Raw genomic sequence first — 26,165 nt, 5'->3', positions numbered from 1 at the left:
AGACGCAAGCAGTTCTGTTTATTAACCGCTACAGCGTCAAAAGTTACCGACTGCAGCTTTAATTCACTGTGTACCGTGTATATTGATCACCAGATGGCAGCATATCCTGTAAATAACTAATGTAATCTCCTCAGCCAGGAAAAAACCCTCACATGATTTTGTTACCATTACAGAACTATCCGTCTATCTGTCTAGCTTTCTGTCTGTCACCATTCTATCTATCTATCTATCTATCTATCTATCTATCTATCTGTTCGTCTATCTTGATGTCAGGGGCGGACTTTACCATTAGGCAAAGGTCGGCAATTGCCTTGGGCCCCGAGCTACCTAGGGGCCCCCAAAATGCCCCATTAACTTGCTTAAAGATTTTTATTTTTTTTTACTTCGTGCAAAATATATATTTCTAAAACTCCATTTGCGAAAAATGGCATCAAATCATTAGTGTCGCAGACAGGAGGGCCCCCCCCCCACCTCACTACATTGGACTATTCCATTATTTCACTTACTGCGCATCTGCGAAAGTGACAAGGCTGTAATGCGCCAAAAAACTGACGAAGAAGAAGTGATTGACAGTGATAGACATTGTGTACAGAGAGAGAGTGTTGACAGTAAAAATGAAGCGAAGCTACCCAAGCGGTGCTGAAAAAAGGAAGAAACAGGAAGAAAGCAAAAAGTTTTTAGGAAAATTGATGAGTAATGAGTACTAGCAGTCACTAGCCGCATTTCCACTGTCGGCCCAGTGCGAATCAGGGCTTAAAAGAGGCCGTTTGTTTGCATGCTTTGTTATATATTCAAATTCAAAATCATCGATGTTTTAACTATAGAATTGATTTAATTTATCAGGACTCAAAATTAATCACACATAAATACACTTATTTCTATTTTATTTATTTATTTTTAACGCTTATGACAATAGCCTGCTTATTCAGTCGAGTCTGTCTCTGTTTATTAGCCACAGTATAGCCGTCACATTTATAATGAATGATAATATCTCTATTTTTATAAAAGCTCCCGAACAAAAAAACATTATTAGGCTATATTCTTTTATGATAGGCAACGTGAGATAAACTCGAGACGAGGCTTGTGAAAGATAATATAAGTTACTTAATACACGATTGTGATAGAGAATAAGAAGCTGACATCTGATTTCTTCAAGCGGTCATATTTTACCATGTTTACTATGGTAATATGTTTAGCGTGCATATCTTTTTCATCGCTTATACATATTTCTGCCTTGTATGGTGATTATCCACATTGGATCAAGTTATTTCAAACACTCGCTGCTGACTGAAAGAGAGTTTTGAGCTCAACTTATTTAAAAAAAAAAAAAGTGTTTAATGCTGGTGTTAAAGCTGTTATCTTTCTTAAATGATCCTCGGCGCAGACTCTCTATTTTTATAAAAGCTCCCGAACAAAAATCATTATTATATTTTGATGATATGCAACGTGGAGCTAAACTCTTGAAACGAGACGACAGATAAAATGTTACTTAATAAATACACAATTGTGATAGAGAATAAGAAGCTGACGTCTGATTTCTCCAAGCGGTCATATTTAACATGTTTACTGTGTAACGTTAATGTTTAGCGTGCATAGTCTTTTACATCGCTTATAAATATTTCTGCCTTGTTTAGTGATTATAATCCACATCGGATCAAGCAAACACTTGCTGCGAACTAAGAGTGAGTTTTGAGCTCAACTTATTTTAAAACGTCGTTAATGCTGGTGTTAAAGCTGTTATCTCTCTGAAATGATCCGCGCTGACGCTCTCTAGACACGGAGAAACTCCGCCTTTGTTCATAACTCCTCCTCTAGCCCCAGCTGGCCCGCTTTGGCTCAAGGTTTTCGTCGGGCCAAAAAACCCTGGCCGTTGGCCCCGAGGAAGCCCCGGCGAGGCACGATCAAGCCCCGGAAGTGACAGTGGAAACGCGACTGGCCCTGGCACGCACTAGAGCCCGGTCCTAGCTCGATAGTGGAAACACGGCAGATGTTTATACATCATTGCTGTGTGAAGACTGCTGAAGAGAAGTAACAAGTAGGGCTTTTTTTTTAAAATAAGGATTGACAAAAGGAGGGAAACAAGAGATGTAGAGGGCCCCATGTCTGTGTTTGCCTTGGGCCCCAAAATGTCTAAATCCGCCCCTGCTTGATGTGCTCTTATGGAAACATAAAAAATTATTGATATTTAAATTGAAATATCTAATTTGAACACTGAATAAACCAGCATCTTCAGAAACCTGTTTATGTGTTTGATTTCGGAGCTGGAGTAAGAATAATAGTCACTCTACAGCTCATTAATACATACCTGTGGGAGACCAACAGTTTATTAGCATAATTAATTTAATCAGCAGGGGCTCCGTGTAATCTCTCTCTTTTTTATTCAAGGGTTGAGAGAACATAATTACATTGACGAGATTGATGTATTTGCATTGTTCTCTAGCCTCATTAAGAGTGATGCATGCGACCCAGCGCTCATACAATTGTGAAATATCTCTGAAGTCAAGGCCCTTTTGTCATAAAGGATATATGTATTATGGATTTATGAGAGCCTTAGAAGAGCAGCCGTACTTAAATGACAAAACACACAAGTATGAATGACATCAATGTAGCTACTCACAACTTGTGCATAACAAAATCATATTAGTTTCCTGCAGCAAACACATTCCTCCAATCCTCACAAAACCAGCAGAGTTCATCCAGTCTCATTAGTATGTAATGGCAGTACAGAGGGGTTAAAGATGTCTGCAGGCATGATGCTGAGCTTTTTCTCCATCTGCCTCGTGTGTGTTTACTGTTTAGGGCTCTTACATGAGCCTGGCGCACGGCGGACATCGTGAACTAATGAGCTAAAAAATGGTGGGCCACCAAACTTTGAACTTCCTGTATTGCATCACTTTAAGCTTACAAAATATGCTGTGCTTATTAATATGCTTGATATTGATTTGTGAAGGTGTAAACATGCTAATATAAACACTGATAGATTTCAAACTGAATGCATGAGAAAATCAAGAGCTATATATATATATATATATATATATATAAATCCACACGGCTCATGTAAACAAACAAACCAATGAACGAACAGATATACTCGCATGCACACACAACCATCCGTCTTGGTTTAGTGTTTGTGTTCATCTGTATCCACGATGGCTGATGTATCATTCCTCTTCATTCATACTTCACCATAATCAGTCCGGTGATCCATTTTATGTGGAATGGAGTTTTGTGTGGGCTGTGCTGGTTTGATAAAAGGGGACACACATAACTCTGGGCAATTTGCCCAGACATCAAAATCAATATTTGAAGGCCATTTGCCATGGACTTGAGAATAGAGAATGCCAAAGCCTCCCAAAGCTGCAATAACGGTTCAAGAGATTTTTCTTCCACCAAGTTCTTCTCAAGTTCAAATGCCTTTTTTTTTTTTTTTTTATTAAAAAAGTGAAGTTGTTTCTAATGATTCCCCCACTCATTAACACATCATAAGATAAACTGATTATCATACACATGGGGAGTCAAGGTCACCTCAAGACCAAACAAATCCAAATTGAATTTATAAGGGGAAAAATCTTATAGAAACATGCTTCTTCCTGAGATATTGTATAAAAATAAAATAAAAAAAATGTAACAAGATTTCTAATAAAAATTCATAAGAAATACAAATGAGACTGGATTCTTTTTAACGAATTTGAAAAACAAAAATAGTTTTTTTTTTTTTTTTTTTTTTTTTTTTACAATGCATTTTTCAGGTCTCCATCAACTATTAGTTATACAAGTACACTACATACAAAAATCTATGTCCTGTACAAAACACTAAAATACTTACTTACTATAGTGCATAATAAAAGCTACTTGGACACAATGTATTTTTTTATTCAGTTTTTTTTATTTTTTATAATTGACTATTTTTTCTAATTTCGTTACAAAAATATATAGGTGATCATTGAAAAGTATACAGGCAAAATTATGAATTTCCCCCAGTTAAATGTTGAAAATATATTCTCTTTTATATAAGCCTCCTTCAGTGCAAGTATATGAGATTTCTTCCATTTATTATTATAAGTCCCACTGAGTTGAAAAGTATAACAGTGAACATCTTCTCCACAATTTAGAGCATTATTCATGTCTGCAGCACATTTGGTGTAGGATGAGTTATATGCTAAACTGTGATGCTTCAGGATAGGGCTTTGTTCTAACCCTAACCCCAAACAGCCCTAATAAGAAACACATCCAGCAGAATGTTAAATGAATGAATGAATGTATACCATCAGCATTCACCGCTATCCAGACATGCTTGTGTGGAGTGAAGCTCATTCATCAATCCATTAAAGAAGGTAGTATTCCCTGGTATTTCAGCATGTCTGTCAAGAAGACATCAACTCCCAGAGGACGACCGCTCTCCTTCTCTTTTCACTTGGGAAGAAGCCCTTGACTCTTAAAGGTTCCAGTATGCCAAAAATTACTATTGACATTTCAATTTGGGCTAGATTTTTCAGTCCGTCCCCCAAAACCTCCCACACTCCTCCACACCGTCAGAGAAAGGAAGGAAATTTACATCTGAATAAGCCAGACAAAACATGGAAAGACATTTGTGTGTGCGGCACTTTAGGCCATCCATTCATCTGCTGCAATCTCTGACTGTCAGATGCCTAAACATCGCTATATAATATATCGTGTGCTGTGCTATTCCTTCCCTTCTATCTGTCATATAACTGTATATTTTCCAAAAATCACCAAAAGCACTGTAAAAGCAGTTAAGCACCATTTCTGATCAAGTCAACGTTATAAATATATGTCAAAAGGATCATATTATTGAAGCTAAAAGAAAGAAAAGAAACCCTCTAGTACACTAAAATGACATTTCTCCCTATATTTATCTCCATATTGATCTGAAGTACAAGTGAGAGTGTTTTCTGAGCTTTTTTTGGAGAAAGAAAACCTTAGCCAGACATGCAAATAGTCTGCTATGAGACCTCTCGGTGGGAGAGATGGAAAAAAAAGCAACGTTGATATATGGGTGAAATGTCACGTTAACAGTTTTTGAAATTTCAGGGCACATTTACATTTAGACAGATGCTTTTATTGAAAGCGTCTTAAAGATGAGAGACATCACATGAACTCAATATAAGAAAGAACATCATATAGGTTTGGAATAAATTAAGACAGACTTTTGGGTGAATGCTATTTTGTGATTTGACTTGATTTTGAGTCCTTGTTCTTTTGTAACTTTTACAAATGTGAATATTCAGGAAAGTATTTATGAGAGAAGTGGCGAATGTATTTACTTATTCAGTGGCACTTTGACTCCCAATAGATCTAAACCCTTTAACCAAATGAAAACTTGCCTACAGTAAAGTACACTTGCATGAGGTTAAAGCAAGTATCTTTGCCAAAGCTAACAGGCTTTCATGCATGCTAATAAGGAATGGCTATGAGAAGTTAGCCTGCTAAACCACAGGACACACTCGCTGGATTCAGACACCTGTTTGAATAATAAATAATGGCTAATGCTTATGTACAGTAATCTCCTTGTGGACTGCAGACAGAAAGTTTAAGGTATAGACACTGAATTTCTTCTTCTCATTCTTCTCTGGCCAAGGGTAAGTACTGTACACTGTAAAATGAATCATGGGTCTTGTAATTTTCAATAAAATTAAGGTGATAATTTAAAAAAGTTGTGGTTCAGTGTTGTATAGAAAATATTGAGAACATTTCACTTATAAAACCAAGATATATGTAATACAATTTTGTTTTTTAAAGGAAACTTAAGCAGTTTTGAGGCTTGAATTGAGAAACTGATTACGCTGATAAAATGTAGGAAAGGTGCCTATACCTATTTATTTTCAGGGAAATAATTCCAATATCTTAATATTTAATGTTCAGTTATGTTTGACATTTGAAAGAGTTTCTGTTATGTTGAATTTCTATCATTTCGATCTATAGATTTGACATGATTAATTCTGGTATGTCCCATTAAATAAATCAAGCCTTAAAAACTACTTTTTTTAAGTAGATGCAATCATTTTTAAGTGTAGGCCTATGTGTGCGCAGAAGCCAATGCAAGTTAAATGTTCACACATCTTCACTGATGCTCTTCTCCTGTTATTTCAGCACAGAATATTAAGAAACTCATCTTATGCATTCAGTATACTAGACAAAAAAAGTTCATTTTGACTAATTTATGAATTTTGCAAAATGCATGATTTAGCTTGTGATACAGGCCTTTTATTAGAACATTGTTTTTGAACAGTTATAATAACTGAGCAAATCCTGCACACACAAGGCTAAAAACTGCCATTTTCTTCAAGCTAAAGACTTAAAATACTTGCTTGTATATCTTTCAACTGAATGCACAAGTGGAATGTTAAACTGACCAGATTTATAATTAACCTTAATCTTTCTGTTTTCAGGTTTAATGTTGCAAATATGCCACAATTCTTAAATAACCGAGAGAGGCAACTTCTTAAAGAGGGTTTTAGCATGTTTTATATAAAAACACAGTAAAAAAAAAAAAGAAAAAAAGAGAATTGTACGTTAAATGTTATTACAGTTTAAAATTACATAATATTTCGTAAAATGTAATTTATATCTGTGATGCAAAGCTGAATTTTCAGTGATTTCATATTTTTGTGGAAACGTGATTCATATATATATTTTTTAAATAAAAATCCTAAAAAAAAACAGCATTTATGTAAAACAGAAATCTTTTGTAACACTATAAATGTCACTACTGTCACTTTTGATCAAGTAAGTTAATGCATCTTTGATGAATACTGTATATTAAAGAAATCTTACTGCTTCCAAACCTTTGAATGTCAGGTTATAGATAGCTACATTTTACCATTAGCTGAAGCCAGAGCCACAAAGACAGGGGAAGAAAAGAAAGAGTAGTGATCTTTAAAGTTTTACACAGCATCTCAAGGTTTAAAGTGCTTCTTTCCATTATGAAGATGCATTAATGCTCTGCGTGTGGGTAATTAGCAGAAAGTCAATTCCCATTACTGGTTAGGCACATTGACCAGCTGCTTACTTTAATAAAAAGGCAGGTTCCCTACATTTAGAGTGGGAAAGAATCAATACCCTGGATGCATTAAAAGAACATGCCTCCTGACAACCCATAACACAAGAACCTTGCACTCTCAGAGATTCATCTATTCAAAACTCACCTCTCCTCTTCTGAGCAAGTCAACTCTCCTCTCAGGCTTTCATGAATCTATTTATTTTTTTATATTTTCTTGCTTTTTAAAAAACCCTACCTTATATGTGCCATTTTATTGCTCCTATATTATATCCTATAGTAAGGATGTGTGAAGAATGAATGTCATTGCCATGTGACCTACCAGTGTCAGCTGCGTCGTTTCACCGCTATTAACAAATCCTCTCCAGTGACCTCATGGGACAGTAAAGTATCCATTGCATGCACACTTCACAGTCTTGCCAGGAGTAGTAGTAGTAGTAGTCATCCAGAGAGTTTCTGCCTACTGTTTTATGAACAGTTATGAACACTACTCTTTTTGTTTGATTTTTTAACCACTACAGTTTTTCACCTAATATATAGAGAAGTGTATTTGGATGCCACCTTTGTCTAGCTAGAATACTTGATTCTGATTGTGCCGAATTGTGCCATTTAGTTGTTTGATATTTCCTTATATTCAGTGTCATGGCATCACTGTTTATCTGGGTAACTTTATTCACTCTCTCATTTACTTCAAATGCAACTGACTGAATTCTGCTCTCTGGCGAATTCTCTCATCAGACACAATGAAGTGCAGATGTGCGTACAATGTAAGATTTTAAAGTGTGCCTAGCTCTTTCTCTCAGTCTGGAGTGTGAGTGTGTTTCACCCCATATCTTTTATCAGTCAAACAGGTCGGTGGACACTGGATTACAGCTTTGAGATCAGCCAACCTTTTTTTTTTTTTACTGCCTTTCTGTGGCTCAAGCATTTCTGATTTTCTGCCACCTCCCAAAATGTATTCATGTATTTGCTCCCTCCCAGGGAATGGTATACATTCTGGAATCAGACCATATATGCGGCTGTCTTCCTCTGATTATAGTGATCCAGTGGAACGGAGAGATAGCTGCAGGGATGAAGAGAGAGGGAGGAGGGGAGAGATGTGCCAGTGTGAGAAAAACATCTGACCCTGAGTGTCTTCATATGCACTCATTGTTCAAAAGTGAAGAGGACTGCTGAGGAACTGTGGGGGCTTAGATTCTAGAAGCACAATCTCTGATTCACAGGTCAAAGCCATGCATTCATTAAAGCTCAAATGTGTATGGTATAGAATGCAATTGCAAAAATTACTGTTATCCAACTGGTTTCCTGTTGTCAACGTTTAAGCAACTAGATAGTCTCAGATAGTCTTTTTTTTTTTTTTTGGCAATGTAGCAGTTAAGGGCAGATTGAACACACTGAATGTGTCAGAGAGCCACATTGTTAACAGTTGAAGAGATTAACCCTTGATTATAATTGTCTCTGCATATTAAAATGGGTATGGAAAACTTGTTTCACTCAAAAATCGAAATAAAGAAATCATACATACAAAAATGTTCCAATGCATGTTTTCTCGAATAAATAACAAAAACCCAATTTTAGCTCATTACAGCAAAAAGATGCCCAGAGAATTTATATTTTCTGAATATCCTAATTTAAATTTTCTTTAAATTTTTTTTTTTTTTTTTACAAAGATTACAGTACAAGACGGAATAAAAATAATTTAATGAGATCCATAGGTAAAAAAAAAAAAAATACAAAAAAAAAATAAAATAAAAAAGAAGAAAAGCAAAAAAAAAGAAAGAAAGAAAGAAAAGTAAAATGTCAGATGCATCAAAATAATGTGAATTTGGGGAGAAATTGTGTTTAATGCAGATTAATCAATGAAAATAATAAAAATATTTATGAATATTATAAATGACTAATGCAACAGATCTTTTTTATATTGCAGTGAAGTTATTTGTACTTATTTTGATGAGATTTAGAACTGTAAAATGCATTACCATGATAAAAATTCACATTTACATGTTTAAAGTAATGCAGTTACAGTAGCATTCCAGAGGGTTAAATTGTTCAAGAGATTTTAGTATTTCTACAAACTTGTTTTGAAGTTGGGCTGAAGTGAGCAGCTGGCATATCAAAGAGTCTCATCTCATTGCTTCCTGGATCCCCTGCAATGATTCTAGTGTAAAAGATTAATACAGAGGAAATGTAGTTCAATACAAATGTCACTTTACTACCACAGAGATGAAAGAGAGAGGGGACGGGAGCGAGAATGAGGGAGAGAACTCTTGGTGTAACTTTAATCGCATGTGCATGATGAGCAGCTCTTACAAATGGAGGAAAGCATCTCCTGCTGTTTTGCCCCTCTCTTTCTCTCTCCCCTCATCAACAGCCTTGATTAGCAGTGCTTTAATTAGACCGAGAACAAAAGGAACGATACCCATCTGTGGACTGATCCCCCATCTCTCCCTTCTCCCTACCAGCAGAAAACCTTGACGTCCAACGAACCGCAGAAATCAGTGTTAACATAAACCCTACACAACAACAACACTGAAACACCAACATGCTAATCATCAAACTTGCTCAATACACAATACACCAGAGAGGGTCTGAGGATCTCAAAGCATGTCTTACTGTATTTTTAACAGGTTCATCTATAGAATGAAAATAGATATATTTTTTTCTTCAAATGTGAACAGCTAACGGAAGTTAAAGTCTAGCTGAACTAGAAAAATGAAGCATGTTTTCAAACAACCTTTGCAAAAGCCCTTTTCGCACGTCACGATTTAAACAAACACAGCTCTTATGTATGGAGGGCAGACAGGGCCACAATCCTTTTAACAGAGCATGTGAAGTTTGACAACCAACACGCACTGGTCATACATGTTAACACAATTTTATAATGCATTTCTTTTGTATGTGTAGACAAGAACATTATGGCCATGTTAAGGTATCAATTTTTGCCTTAATGATTAAAGCAGTTTGTACAGAAAACTTGTTAATAAGGTATACTTGAGTAGGCCACTGTTGACTCAAAATAATTAGTTATGTTAATTTCTTATTTACGGAGCCCCGCACATGACATGCAAGAAAAAATAAATAAATTGTGCGCACAATTTACTAATTCGTTCCCTCAATGTACTAAAATGTGCACGATTGCTATTGCGTTCCTTTGATTTGTTTGCTCCGTACTTATTAGTGTTTATATTACTTGCAAAATATTAGGAAACAGATTTCCTTAAAATTATAAACTAACCTATTCTAAAAACATGAATTAAAGATGAAAAGAAAAGAAAAAAGTTAATAGTACCATGTACCAAACAGTGTCATTCAAGCACAGCCAAATTCTAAACACTGTTTTTTTTTTAACATAGGATTAATTAATTAATTTTATTTTTGAAGAAAATAAAAGAATAACATATTCAAAGCAAGTGCATTTATATAAAATAAACTATATCAAGGATCCTAACTGTCTGACAATCTTTGAGCTGAAACTAACTGAGCAGTTGAACTTTTACAACAATCGACATTAGCTTAATGCAAAACTAAATTTTGAAAAAAAAAAAAACAGGTTCAACATTTTACAACTTAATTTAAATTTTTTTTAAAATGTTTGTACAACTACAAGCTTAAAGTGATAGTTCACCCAAAACTGAAAAATCTGTCATTCCAAACTCACAAGATTATCTTTGTCTTTTAATGAAACCCATGAGACTTCTGTTCCTTCACCGAGGGTCCAGGTAAAAAAAAGATCCACAAATGCCATGCCATAAAGAATAAATGGAATTAATAAAGGTGCATTAAGCAGATTTGTAAAGTTTGGTTTGCTAGACTGTATACAGAGGGACAGAAACATGTCAGATTTAATTAAAAATGACCTGATTTGTGCTTCAAAGACCAGAAAGTCAACTCAACTCAAACCAACATCTTATGGGTTTGGAATGACATGAGGGTGAGCAAAATGATGACAGAATTAACATTTTCGGGTGAATTATCCCGGTCTACATCTCAAAAATCCTTGACTTACATCTGCCGCAAGAGATTTGTGTCCAAGGGAAAGAACGACTGTTTGAATAAATTCAAAGGTGTACTTGAGCTGTGCAAACCAACCTGTCGAGAAGAAACTCACCAAGTTTGTCATGTTGATCAAAACCCAAACATTCCATCAAATTCCTTCTTTGTGTTAAAGGCTACCATTGTTTACTCTTGTTTTACCACATTCCTGTTGTCTGTCTCTGTGTATTTTGGCAAGCCTTCAAATTTTGGCTTGCACTTCTGTAATGGAATCTGAATTTCTTTGTCCACACGGGCAAAACACCCTCTGGCTGAGCCTGCTACAGTAGCCACGCCCCAAAATTTCACTATTGGCTGCTCGGAGTGCACACAAAAAATGCATGGGTTGACAGGCAGGTAGTACATGCCATAGTATCATTGGCATTCAGACAGAATAGTGATATTTCATGATATTGTTGCAGAATTAATCAAGCTCTTGGGGTTATTCATGGTATTTTGAATGTATCCTGTTAATGCTTACACCTTTAAGTTTCCTTTAAATGATCGATGGTTGAAGAGTGAGTAGAATAATTTCACATCATTGTATCCAGTTTTTGAAAATGCTTCTTATTGCATTCATAGAGAGAACTTTTTGCTGATTGTTTATAGTGTAACAAAGTTTCTCCCATGATACGCACAATTTTGGTAGTACGAAAAGGTGGATTGGGTTTGTTCAAATCGCTAACCCTACAAATGATCATTAGTAATAGCGAGGATTTTGCAAACACCACTGACAATTACCCACATAGCCCTTTTAGAGGACAAAGATGAGGAGCAAAAAAGAAAAGACACTATGCTGTCACTTTACATTCATGATAACTACAATTACAGTGAGGTTCAGTCAATAAAACAAGGCCCCATTTATGCTGATAATAAATGAATACTAACTAAGCAAATGGACCTTCATCCATTAACAGAAAAGGAAAGACAAAGGCATATGAGAGCAGATAGCGTAAAAGCATCAAAATGCAATTAATGTATCTTTCTAATGCACTACGACCAAACATTTTAAATAGATTTATTAATTAAAAGAACATTTTTAGTAACTTAATTTTGGGTTCAGGAATAAATGCATTTCAACTCTTATTATGCTCACAAAGTTTAAAATATTTTGGATGATCTCTGAAAGTTGCTTTTGTGAGAATGCTAATTTGTGTGATCTACTGCACCAGCAATAGTTCAATAGAAAAGTTTTGGAAGACTTCTGTATATTCTCCCGATGCACACAACGCATTCTCCACAGTGAATGTATTTCATTTGGACATCTCGATTATCTCCGTGGATGGTGCCAACTACAGCAGCTGTGGGGATGGGAAACCAGAGGATGAGATGTTGTGGTGGCGCCACTTAATCGTCATATGCTTGGCACTAATTCGCAAATCAACAGCAGCTATTAAATCAACTGATTTGCACTTGTGTTCTGCTGTGAGATGCAAGTGCCGTGATTTATACCACACAAGTGTTGCAAATAATACAGGATTTTGCATTCTGGAAGCGTACAATAGTTTAAAATGTGTCAGTAACACTGATATGGTTTGAACTTCTGCTAAATAAGGTAAAAAAAAATTATACTGATGCTAATGGCCTATTTTTACATATTTTTTTATGTATCTCTCAATCAGATCACAAGTGGACAGTATAACCGATCGTGCAGAAAAGGTGCATTTGGGTTCAACAAAGACTTTTTATTTCATTCTTTGTGCATGAAAACATGGAGTAACTCACTGACACAGTGTAGTCACGAAATCAGAGACCCTCCTCTTGACAAAATCTAATCACAGGAGGTCACAGGAGACGCGTTTGAGATGGATGATAATACCAGGTGTAAACGAGGCCAAAGTGTCTATTGATTTTACCCAACACAATCTGAGACATTAACATCTCTGGGAAGAAAACATGTTTGTTTTTTTTTCTCAATCCTTCTATCTTTCAATCCTCATATAATGTAAGTTTTCCCATCAAGTAACTATTTACATGCTCAGCATTGGTTATGTACGTTAAAATAAACGTCATACAATTAATTGTATATATTTTTATACAAAATATATATAAAATACATATACATACATTTATATAATATATATAATTTTAGTTTTTCAAATTACAGATGTTTTATGTTCAGTGAGTATTTTTGCACATAAGATCACTTGGAAAGCTAATATTTATTTAGCTGTTATCTGTACTTGTTGACACACCAGTTCAAACTGAGCTTTTTCATATTAATTGATCAATTAAGGTTCTATTCAATCTAACAACAAGGCGGTGTGATGTAAAATGTTCATAATTAAGACCATTTGTTTCAGATTTTTTTAGTGGGGTGGAAATTAATGTCGTCTGAATAAGTGCCAGTTATCATCCAATCTGTACGAACCAACATGATGAATTCAAATTAGATTTACACATGTTCCAGAATTCCAAAGAAGTTCTTAATCTCCACACAGTCCTGGATTTCAGCCTGTCGTCTCATAATCAACCTGTGATGTCAGATTGAGCTATTGTTGGTGCATCGCAGGTTTTCATGTGATGTTTGTGATTACAGCTTCATTGAAAACAACTATAAGACTCATCAAATCACCGATCATGCAGCATTTCTGTGTTAAATGGAATTCCATGTGAAATATGAAAAAACATTGCATATGTAAAATATGTAAAAAGGTTTTCTTTCTACATTTATCAACTGGGCAAGCGTGATTTCACCAAGTACAACATGTTCCTGGATCAACATCCTTGTTCCTTGATTCCAATCAACCAATCAGAATAGAGATATGACTTTTCAGGAAATGTCTGTTTTAGGCTTGCAATCAGGTTTAGGTGCTTCAACGCCCTTGTTAATTAGCTATCATTTCCCACTTAATTTAGGAATAAAGTATGGGTAAGTTTAGGTTTGGGGATAGGGGTTGGGTTAAGTCTGTACTTTTGGACAATAATGTTGATCCAGATCATCAAAAGATGTTGATCCAAGAACATGTCTAGCTTGACAAAATCATGGCAATCATCTGAACTGCAATAAACCTAATATATGTGTGATATAGTAGCTGAAATGTAAGACACACACACACACACACACACACACACATATATTTACATGCACATATATAATGTATATATGTTTGGTATAAAAATATATCTGAAATAAAAAAACCAACAACTTTTATACAAACCAAATATATATATATATATATATATATATATATATATATATATATATATATATATATATATATATATATATATATATATATAAAATAATAAGAAAAAAATAAGTTAGTTAAACAATAAGGAAAACAAAGAACATTGTCATAGTCACTGCTTGTGTTTCTAATGCACTAAGAGTAAATGCCATTCAGCTCTTTGTTGTGTGTGGATGAGTGTATGAGGAAAAAAGGGTGAATAGTTCATCTTGACACACCAAGAGAAAAATATACTGTCACTCAAAATAGTGAAGCATTTATCATGGAAATCCTTGGAGAGTCATTTTTCTAATGTAATGAGGCCATGCAATGTCTCTTAGCCTTAGAGAGGATGTGCGTTTTTAAGTGAACAGGACAGTCATGAGCTGGTGGTGTTTTCATTTTTCTAGCCCAGATATGGCTAATTTTTTCATCGTAATTGAAACAATAAAATAATACTGCAGTGATTTCTTTGATAATTCACAACACATGGGCAACGAGGAAATGGGTAACAAAGGGACCCAACACTTCTCTTTTTACCCCAGATTTTTTACTTCATTATTTCTTGGGTTGAGCCGGGCCCAAATGACATCCAGATTACAATAACGGTAGGGCTGGGTTCAATTAGGAGAGCGTAAACACTCCATACTGAGCTCCTGGCAGCACAGTCAGACTTCTGAAGGCTGTTTTATACACGTTTACACACACACACACACACACACACACACACACACACACACACACACACACACACACACGCACGCACACACACACACACACACACACACACACACACACACACACACACACACACACACACACACACACACACACAGGCAGTAACATGTAAGCCCACACAGAAACTACTATCTATCTATTCCAAGTGTTCTGAAGCCATATGATTGCTTTGTTTGAATATTTACAGATTAATATCTATAAAAAATTTAAGTAACCTTGGAATTATTTTCCCTGATAATATATTAAAGGGGTCATATGATGCGAATTCAGTTTTTTGGAGTGTTACATATGTCTACGTCAAGATGTGGGAAGATTTGCATAACGAAGAATTAGAACGAGCGATTTCAGATTCACCAATGAATCTGAAGGGAAGTCGTGGCCTAATGGTTAGAGGGTTGGACTCCCAATCGAAGGGTTGTGGGTTCTATTCTCGGGCCGGATGGAATTGTGGGTGGGGGTAGTGCATGTACAGTTCTCTCTCCACCTTCAATACCACGACTTAGGTGCCCTTGAGCAAGGCATCGAACCCCCAACTGCTCCCCGGGCGCCGCAGCATAAATGGCTGCCCACTGCTCCGGGTGTGTGCTCACAGTGTGTGTGTGTGTGTTCACTGCTCTGTGTGTGTGCATTTCGGATGGGTTAAATGCAGAGCACAAATTCTGAGTATGGGTCACCATACTTGGCTGAATGTCACTTCACTTCACTTCACTCCTTTGATCAAAACGGTCAGACATGTTTGTATAAAGGTCTGAAGTTCTTCGCAATTTAGTTAGATTAATTCAGACATTTTGCAGTGATTTCTCACAATGAAATGTAACAGCATAGTTTGTAAAACAGAAATCAAAAAGAGCACTGGATGAGGTGGATTATTATTATTTTGTTTTTACCTACAGTCTATTGTAGATATAAAAAAATACAAAACTCTTATCTTTTGTAAAGGACAAAGCAGTACTTTGTTCATGTGTGCAGCTTGTGAATGACTCTGTACTGCAGGTAAATACGATTTATGTCAATTTATAGTCAAAGAATGTTAAAATAGAATATCAAAATATGGACAGAGCTGATGGGATACTGATAATAAGCTAAAGATGCCACTGGTTGGTACTTCTGCAACCTAGTTGATCAGCAATCTTCAGAATATCGCCTTTTTGTTTTCCACAAATGAAACAAAATGAATTGGTTTTGAAGGACTTTTTTGAACTTTCCCTTTAAATTAATTCCAGATTTCCCTCCACAAGCCACAGCTACAATGCTTAAATATCACTCAGATTCTATTTGGGCCTAAAAGTTACATCAAACACACAGTGGACACAAAGACCTTGATCATGTGACTGCTTTCTTCACCAAAGGTACTTCCTGTAAACATGTAGTCTATATTTTAAACACAATAATGAAAAAATAACGACTTTCTAAACCTTACCTTGTATTCTGTGTAGCAGTGTACACATACACACACATACACACACACACACACACGCATTCTATCAAATAAAGACTGTGGGTATTGGCCTTCAGAGTTGCGTGTCATCCATCACAGCAGCACGAAGACTAAGTTGACAAATTTCCAATATTAATAGAAGCTGTCGGGGCGTCGTAGGGTAATAGCAGTCCCTGTCACAGTCACCTATTGATACCTGGTCCCTGCTGCAGGACGAGGTAATTAATACACTCACACATGCTCCCAACACAATGTAGATTGACATACACACTTTCCCCTTCATTTAAAGCAGGAACAGGGAGAGAGAGAAACGTCATGCTTCAGTGTGTCTAGGAAGTTACTTTGAAATCGTAGCAGCCAAAGGCCACTCAACCTGTGTGGATATAAAGGGATAGTTCACTCAAAAATGAAAATTACCCATTATGTACTCACTCTCTAGCCATCCTAGGCGTATATGACTTCCTTATTTCAGATGAATCCAATCAGAGTTATATTTAAAATTGACTATGATCTTCCAAGCTTTTTAATGGCAGCCAGTGGGTGTTTCAGTTCATCAGTCGGAAAAAAAGTAAAATAAAGCGCATCCATCCATAATAAAAAGTGCCTCACATGGCTCAAAGGAAGCCAAGTTTCCTTACTTTAGCTTAAGGAAAACCAGTCTCCTCTTGGCTGATATCGAAATCCTCTGACATTATTCTTTACAAATCCTCCTTTTGTACTTCTAATTTGTGACCGTTTTTTTGTTATTTGATCTTTCCTCTGCACTTCCGCGTTCGTCACTTCTTAGCGGCGCATGCAAAATGCCAATGTCATGTGTCATCAGTGTCCCTCACTAGGTAATTAAAGCTGGAAAAGTTGAGTGCATGAAGTGTCCATCCTTCCACACTGATTTTGGTTATTTAAGTGCATCATATGAGTATTAAAGTTTTATACTACAAAATGTCATAGAATAGTACATAAGAACACAATTTGGGATGCACCTGTAGTCTTTGCTTGTCACCATCATGGCTAGGAAAAAATAGTAATTCTGTAAAGGCTACTACTTTAAATATAGCTAATCAATTATCACACTACTAAAAAATCACTAGTTTTAGTTAATTTACACTTGAGCTATGTTTGAGGGTATGTATTTGATTATTTAATCTCATATACCAATAATTCTAGGTGTTTTAGTAACTATATATGCCAAAATCCTCTCAGAAGACTTTCGCAACTGCATGACATAAAATGCTAAAAAATCATTCAGAAGACCTTTGCAATCTGATAGCAACACTCTGGCATGTGTCATGACATTAATGTAAAAAGTAGTATACTAGAATTGTTAATTTAAAGCACAGAAAGTGTAGATGCTTCTATAAATGGGATTTGATAAAACAAAAGAGTCATTGCCAGCTCACAGGGTTACACTAATATGATTATGTGGATTATGCCAACGAGTTGGTCCGGGGCTATATTTCATGCTCTGGTTTGGGGGAAGTGTTAATTGGTTTGGAGCGTTTGATGTGACTGCTGTTAAGCCGGATGGGGGAGGGTGAATGTGAGACTGTGGAGAAGTATGTTTCTGTTTTGTGGCCTTGGAGGGATTCAGATTGATGAAAAGAGATCCCACTTTGACTCCAAGGCCAGAGTAATGCTGGCTTTCTTTCTCTTACAGCATACCGCTGGCTCATGTGTATCTCAAATTGGATTACAAAGAGATAAATGTGAATGAGGTTTCTGTGGGTGTGAAAACTTTCGATCACTTGACTGCTTGGAGGAAGTAAAAGATCTTTTGAGGTTTCGTATTGAGGAATGTGGTTGAATGATATCTTGGAGACATCAGATGACATTAACTTCTGACCTCAATTGAAAAAAGATGAAGAGGGCAGTTCGTAGAGGTGACAAAGGAAAAAAGGCAAATCAAAGAGATGAAAATACAAAATGCATTAAAGTGACATTAAAATTCTTTCAGTTGCATCCATTTAGATTTAAATATATATTCTAATCTAGATGATATGTATAGTTTACAAGAAATCAATCTAATTTACTCTTTTAGGAAATAAATCAAATAAAAACAACCCTGTTTAACTGCATTTTTGGCTATTGTAATAGTCTGGTCTACATATTTTCCCACTGAGGCAGGGAGAGACTGTATGACCAATTAAATATACATATTACTAATAATACTACTACTAATGAATATACATTTCACTTGTGGATATCTAGTTTTATTTCAAGTAAAAGTCACAAAAATCATTTTTTGTGACTAACAAGGCATAACTTTGGTTTTATTTGAACTACCTGAAGATTTTGACTGTGCAATGTTTGACTTGGGAACACAATGAACCAAACAAAACCTTTAGAAGTAAAAATCTTGCAATTTTATTTGCATATAAAGGCAGCTAAATATATCACAATGAATTCTGAAAAAAAAAGAAGAAAAAAAAAAACTTTCTCAGGAATGAGACTGTAGCTGAAAGAAAAGCTGAGAAGCATTTACAATGGCAAGAGTTGAAACGACTATTGGCAACATTTTTTTTTGTGCTAGCAAGACTGCATTACACAGTGCAAAAAAAAAGGGAAACAAAAACTATCATATTCAGATATCAAAGGACAACTAAATCTGATTTTGGCAGGTTCAATGAAAGAAAAAATATATATAAATAAAAAAACAACCTTTGAGATTGTACATGAAAATAATTTCAGCTCGAGTACTCGTTCACTGTATGGAACAATACGCTGTACGAAGTAGGCAACACTGAATGAGCTTCAGAGGAACATTTCATGAAAACAGAAAAGAGCATGTGTGCGCTTTACACACTTTAAATCATCACTTACAGGCAAAATCATATTCTTCAAGAGGCTTAGAACAAAGACAATTATACTTCGAGATTTTACAGCTTACACACATACATACAGATATACTCATATTTTAAGACATTTTCCAATTTCTATGCAGAATGAGGCGCTCCAGAATACACATGAGTTAAAATGCATCCATGTATTCTCTGCACTTGTAAGAAAGTGTTCTTCGAATGCAACAAAAAAAAAAAAAAGATAGAAATCCCGTTAGTTTTGGATAAAAACAATAAATATGACGCTTTCTCTTCGCTAGCAGAAAGAAGGGGCTCCAGCTGGGGGAACTTAAAGCTAGTTTAAGGCATTATCCCTGTCAGCTAAAAGAAAGCTTAATTATCCTGAAAAAGAATATACAAAATGAACAATGGCATCCCATACCAACTTTGAATATTGACCAAAAAAGGAGTGACAATTTTACAAATTCACAAAGCTTATTATCATACAGATTTAATCAGATCTATTCATAAGATTGTTCAGCACTTCCGTACGCGACACCTGCATGATCCCGTCCATCATCAGGAATCTTCCACTGAATCTTTTAGCAAAAGACTGGCGATTCTAAAAGAAACATTCAACTATTTTTTTTCCCAAAGTATTGTTAGAAAACGTAAAGAGAAAAGGAGAATATGGTGATGCTTGCGGGCGTCTCAAGAGCTGGGGGGGTTTGGGAGGTCGAACACGATGGGAGGGTTGGTGGGTTGAAAGCTGACGGTACAGGTCGAGGCGTTGATGAATGTCGTGTACCCGTCTGTCATAATGCCATAACCTACAGGATATAAGAGACGGAGGAGTCAACATTCATATGCCAAACTTAGAGAGAGTTCACCCAAAAGAGAAAAATTACCCCTTGATTTACTCTACCTCAAGGCATCCTACGTGTAGATGAATGACGAATGCAATCAGAGTTATATAAAAAAACATCCTGGCTCTTCTAAGCATTATAATGGCAGTGAATGGGGGTCGGGACCATAATTTCTAGCTTTCACTAAACATCGTACATGTGTTCACGAGAAAGTGGTGTCCCAGCGGGTGACATAGGCATAGTGTAAAATCTACTAGAAGTTTTGTTTACAGCAATGGAAAAACCAGTCTCCTCTTGGCGTATATCGATATGAAATCCTCCAACTTTCTTCTTTACATGTCCTCGTTTTGCATTTCTAATGATTGGTGTTTTGTTTCGCTCTCTCCTCTTCGGTTTAAAAGGAAGATAGAGATTAGGGTTAATTAAATTTTACACAAACGTATCACTTCGCTTCAGAAGGTTTTTATTAATCCCCCAGTGCCATGTGGAGCACTTTTTTTGATGGATTGAGGCACTTTATTTTGCTTCCAAATCTCAACATCCATTCACTGTCATTATAAAGTTTGGAAGCGCCAAGACATTTTTTTATATTACTCCGATTGCATTCGTCTGAAATAAGAAAGACATATACAACTAGGATAGCTTGAGGGTGAGTAAATCATGGGGTCATTTTCATTTTTGGGTGAACTATCTCTTTAAAGGAAAAATTTATCCAAAAAGGAAACCGTTTCAAACTCATGACTTCTCTTTTTTAAGATTTTTAAGGCTATTCTTATACTCACCAGAACTACACTAAACTAGAGTAAAAGCACCACTATTGTGAAACTTTATTACGGTTTAAAAGTAGCTGCTCTCTCTGTTAATATACTATATGTTATTTGTGAGATGTAAAACTGTATTTTCAGCATGATTGCTCCAGTGTTCAGTGTCACATGATCCTTCAGAAATCATTCTAATATGCTGAATTGCTGCTCAAGAAACATTTCTTATTGATATCCATGTTGAAAACAGTTGTGCTGCTTAATACGTTTGTGCAACAGTCTGAAGATGAACCCAAAGGCAGATCTCCTTTTCCCTCAGTACTGGGTTGAACTTGTAGCCAAATCTGGTGTTAAAATGCAACTCATATCCATATACATTTATATCCTAGACTGCTTATGGGGTTTATGTTTGTGCCGATGCAGATAATGCTGTTCTGAGAATCTGAATCTCTAAAGGAAAGATCAAATCATTTCTGTTACAAATATACAACATAATATACTGTACTACAGTACTATTTCTCAAAAGATTTTGGTTCCAGATAATTCTTCTTAACTTTCTATTTAAAGAATCCTGAAAAAATGTATCACAGTTTCCACAAAACGTATTAAGCAGCACAACTGTTCTCAACATTATTATTAATAAGAAATGTTTCTTGAGCAGCAAATCAGCATATTAGATTGATTTCTGAAGGATCATGTGACACTGAAGACTGGAGCAATGATGCTGAAAATACAGCTTTACATCACAGGAATAAATTACATTTACATAAATCCCAACTTTTGAATAGTAGAGTCTATTTTAAGCCTGCTTTAGATATAATTTTCAAAGATTCATCAGCTGTGCTCTAGTTTATCATACAGGGATACTGGTCGGCTCAAAAATATAAAATATAGGGATATTGGTAACCAAAAGTGACCTGTGTAACTGTCACATCAAAGCCACACTGCAATATTTCTAGCCTCCTTTCTGTAGTCTTTATTGTGACATCCTTCAACCATGGAAATCACAGGAGTGCATGATGACTCATGTTTTTTATTTATTTATATATAGCAGTGGCCGTTTGTTTTTGTGGTTACTGACCTTCATGAATTCCTCCGAAGACGTGGAGTTTGGGCCGGACTCTCCTCTGGACTGTGTTTAACAGCTCAACACACCCAACTCTTTGCAGCTCCTTCGGTACCCAGTCCCTAAAACCTACACACACACACACACACACAAAATCAGTTTCTAATCTCAGAGGAAAAACAGCTCACATTGTGACTCATGTCCAGTATTTGCGCTTTTAACCTAAAGCTTCAAAAATAAGTCAATCAGTTAAAAAACAACTCTAAGGTGTTATTTTACTATCATTGGTATAAATTATTGTTTTAGTTAATATTTTGAATGAAATTATATTTTTATATTTTCTGTTATCGTTTTGAGTTAAAACTGTAGTCATTTTGTTGGTGGTTCTCTTTTTATTTGTTTTCTTTTAAATATGTTTTTATTAAGTTTTAAAGTTTGTACTTTAAGCAAATAATAATAATAATAATTATAAAAATTTCAAGTAATTAAATGTTTTGTTTTTTATGGTTATGTTTTTTTTGTTTTTGTTTAAATTTAAAATAATAACCCTGCTCTGAGGACAGACTTAAGTTAAAGGTTTTGTAATTTTGTTGTATTGTTTTGTAATTTTTTTAATTTAATTTTTCTTTGCTTGTTTAAACAGTTTTTTTTTTAAGTTTAAATTTGAGCAACTAATACTACAGAAAAAAAAAAAAAATATTGCTTTGAAAAATACCTGAAATAAAATATGCCTTTTAATGTTTTATTTTATTTCAGGTAATGCTTATTTTAAGTAATGAAAAATGTGTTTTTATGGTTAAAGTGTTAATAAAATGCTCTGACGATATATATTACTTTACGTAAAAATTGTCACTCTTTCCTTTTCCTATAACTACATTTGACGGGTTTCTTGACAAGCATGACATCAGGCTTCATGCAAAAGCCATTTAATGTATTCTCAAGCATTTGAATAATTGGATGGAAGTCCATTAGGATTGGTTAATTGAACTCACCGAGGGGCGGCCCATGGGTCATGAGAATATCGATGCCCTCTGGGATGAGGTTCCACTTATCGAGCAGGGACTGTCCCCTGGGCAGGTTAAAACCCCAGCCATTAAACCACGGCGTCCTGCGGGGAGACACAGAAAAACACATTTATAAGCACTGCACATGCATCCGTCCATGTGGCGGGACAGAGACGTACACACGCCGTTTAAAATGACAGCTGACGGCAGATGTGGAGAAACAATCTTAACCTGTCAAAGTGAGCTTCTTTCCTCCATCCATCCCTGGAGGAGGCTTCAAAGTGTGAAATAAGAAGGGCTTCACTGCAGGCTGACATAATAAATGCAAATTCTACGGGAGACGCAGCCGTAGAGAGCAAACAGCCCCCTCTCCCATGACTGCTATGGATCGATAGCTCAAATAAAGCAACGGGGTTAATGTAGGTAAGGCGCCCAAATGGAATAATGTGAAAAATGAGCCCGTGCTTGTACGTGTGCGTATTTATACATCTATATGTTTGTGTCAAGCTGAGGTTTGATAGTGATGATAAATTGAGCGTCCATTTGTCCCAGGTCTGGTGAAAAACACTAATCACTGTCTGTGGAAATCATCAGAAAAGGAAGTCTAGCACTCTTTATAGAAAATTACAGACAGCGCAGGACATGTTGCATGATGAAAAGCTTTTAGCAAAGCCCAACAGCGCTACATATTTGGGCTTGCAGTATGATGATTGATATAAGTAAACGGATAGAGATTGTGCAGTGTTTTTTTTACCATAATAGATTATTTGTGCAGGTGCTGTAATAGTAAGCAGTTTCATGTTATTTACATGATAAAAAAAAGAAAAAAACACGGAGCAATGTGAGAAATATTTTACTGAAAATAAATTGTATTTATATAAACAAATGTAAAATATTCATATATGCAATGAAAACATATTATAATCAAGAGTTGGGTATAACGCATGACACAGTAACACATTACTGTATTCTAATTACCGTATTTTCCGGACTATAAGTCGCACTTCTTTTCATAGTTTGGCTGGTCCTGCGACTTACAGTGAGGTGCGACTTATTTATCAAAATTAAATTGACATAAACCGAGAGAAACGAACGAAGAGAAAACATTACCTTCTACAGCCGCCAGAGGGCGCTCTATGCTGCTCAGTGCTCCTGTAGTCTACACTGAAAACATAGAGCGCCCTCTCGTGGCTGTAGACTAGAGTTGGGTCCGAGTCCACCTTTGTCGAGTACGAGTCAAGACCAAGTCCACAAACATAGAGTCCAAGTCCGAGTCCGAGTCCAAAAGGGGCCGAGTTGGACTCAAGTCCGAGTTCTTAAAGGCCGAGTCCGAGTCGAGTCCGCCCGAGTCCAGAAAGTAATTAAATTAAAAAAGATTATAAATTGGTATTGTACATTTTTACATTCTATTAATATTTTAACCTTTCAACCCATTAAACCAATGGCAATATAAAAATGAAATAAAAAAAATACCACTGTTACATCTAGTCATTGCCATTGAACATTTTTATTTTATGTCAACAGAACTAGTTTCCTATCATAAAAGTTTTCAAAGGTTTTATTGTATTACAAGTGCATGAAAATACAAATGAACCTATTTTATTATTGTATCACACTATATTGTCCTCCAGTTAAAGATGACATTTCATTTATTTAATCCCTCTCCCCCACATTTGACAGAGGTAAAGTGCAGCCAATGAGGAGATCCTTAATGATGACATTATGAATTTCTTGTTGTCTTGGAGAACTTGCATCATAAAGTTGCATTGCTTGTTTGGTCAGTTCTGGTCTTGCAAATCATGCAATGCTGAGCTGTGCAGCATCTGTTGGTTGCTGCTGCTGTCTCTGGTAGTCGGTTGCATCGGTTTTCGGATCACCAGTACACTGAACCGAAAACCGTTTCTTTCGGAGGTGTCCGATTTGAGAACAGATGAACTGATGATACTGCGCATGCGTGTAATTTTTCAAGTATTTTGTTAAACATCGGAAAGTGTGATAAAACTATAAAAAAAAAAAAAAAAAAATATATATATAAATATATATATATATATATATATATATATATATATATATATATATATATATATATATATATATATATATATATATATATATATATATATATACGTTTTTTTTTAAGATAGGGGCTACATGTTTCTAATCTTTATATTGTAGATTATGTATGGGCCAAAGGGGTTTTCAGGGAAGTTGGACAATAATTAAGACTCTAAAGACTCCATGTTTAATATGAATAAGGGATGATTTATGAAATATCTGTACTGTATTTATAGTTAATGATGACAGATTCACAAACTGAGTTTGTAGTAAACAGAACATCAACACGAGAGCAGCTGATGACACTGAACTGCAGCACGTGCCGGTGTCCTGACATTTTATCCTACCGTCAGATTTTCCTACCCGGGTTTTGAGCGATTCTCGTTCTCGAGTCAAGAACCGGTTGTATCAGTTTTCAGATCATCAGTAAACTGAACCGAAAACCGTTTCTTTCGGACGCGTCCGATTCGAGAACCGAGGAGCTGATGATACTGCGCATTCGTGATTCAGCATGAAGCCGACTGACTCACAGCGCGTCTGAACCGAACTGATTCTTTTGGTGATTGATTCTGAACTGATTTTGTGCTAATGTATTGAGTGCGGGTAAACCGAGGGCTTGAATGAAGGGCAATCTGACGAAACGTATATTAATTTAATAACAAATACATCGCAATGGATTATGTATCCGGTGAACTGTTTTTTTTTTTTCCAACCGGTTTATTGAATCAAACCGTCCGAAAGAACCGGTTCGCGGAAAAGAATCGAACTTCCCATAACTAATCCACACTGATATCCAGTGAGTGGTGCGTGTGTTTCGTCTGCAAGCAGGAGACTTCTGCCTGCCGGTGTGGTGCAGTAAAATGACAGAAGGGGAGACATTCATTAATTTATCATTTCAATTTTATGCTGGTTTTATTGTTACACATGACGTGGACTCGACTGTACTCTGAATATTTTCCGAGTCCAAAATGTTCAAGTCCGTGTCAAGTCCGAGTACAAATTCACCCGAGTGCGTGACAAGTCCGAGTTCATTCAAAATTGGACTCGAGTCCGGACTCGAGTCCGAGTCCAAGTTCGAGTACCCCAACTCTACTGTAGACGGTAATGTTTTCTCTTTGTTCTTGGTTCTAAATAAATGCGACTTATAGTCCAGTGCGACTTATATATGTTTTTTTCCTCATCATGACGTATTTTTGCATACGGTACTTTTCCTGATAACGCAGTAATGCGTTACATTTTAAAT

General features: G+C 35.9%; 1 protein-coding gene across 1 annotated transcript; it reads right to left on the bottom strand.

The window, feature by feature from the left end:
• Nucleotides 1–18,733: 18,733 nt before the first annotated feature.
• Nucleotides 18,734–23,258, bottom strand: LOC113072363 (metallophosphoesterase MPPED2-like). Its single transcript, XM_026245384.1, has 3 exons — nt 22,856–23,258; nt 21,879–21,992; nt 18,734–20,000 (listed from the first exon to the last, which is right to left on the bottom strand). Exons 1-3 carry the CDS (start codon nt 22,995–22,997, stop codon nt 19,882–19,884), a joined length of 375 nt encoding a protein of 124 aa, XP_026101169.1. The 5' UTR covers nt 22,998–23,258; the 3' UTR covers nt 18,734–19,881.
• Nucleotides 23,259–26,165: the final 2,907 nt, after the last annotated feature.

The sequence above is a fragment of the Carassius auratus genome, unplaced genomic scaffold (assembly GCF_003368295.1).
Source record: "Carassius auratus strain Wakin unplaced genomic scaffold, ASM336829v1 scaf_tig00009050, whole genome shotgun sequence".
In the NCBI taxonomy this organism is placed as follows: domain Eukaryota; kingdom Metazoa; phylum Chordata; class Actinopteri; order Cypriniformes; family Cyprinidae; genus Carassius; species Carassius auratus.
The sequence above is the reverse complement of the archived record's forward strand: the minus strand, read 5'-3'. Positions and strand labels throughout refer to the sequence as shown.

Bases quoted from the DNA above. Each gene is read 5' to 3' on its own strand.
- LOC113072363 (XM_026245384.1), bottom strand. From the start codon at position 22,997: ATGTGTTTTTCTGTGTCTCCCCGCAGGACGCCGTGGTTTAATGGCTGG. The intron at 21,993-22,855 runs GTGAGTTCAATT...GTGTGTGTGTAG, and splicing joins GACCCATGGGCCGCCCCTCG to GTTTTAGGGACTGGGTACCG. The intron at 20,001-21,878 runs GTCAGTAACCAC...TATATCCTGTAG, and splicing joins CTTCGGAGGAATTCATGAAG to GTTATGGCATTATGACAGAC.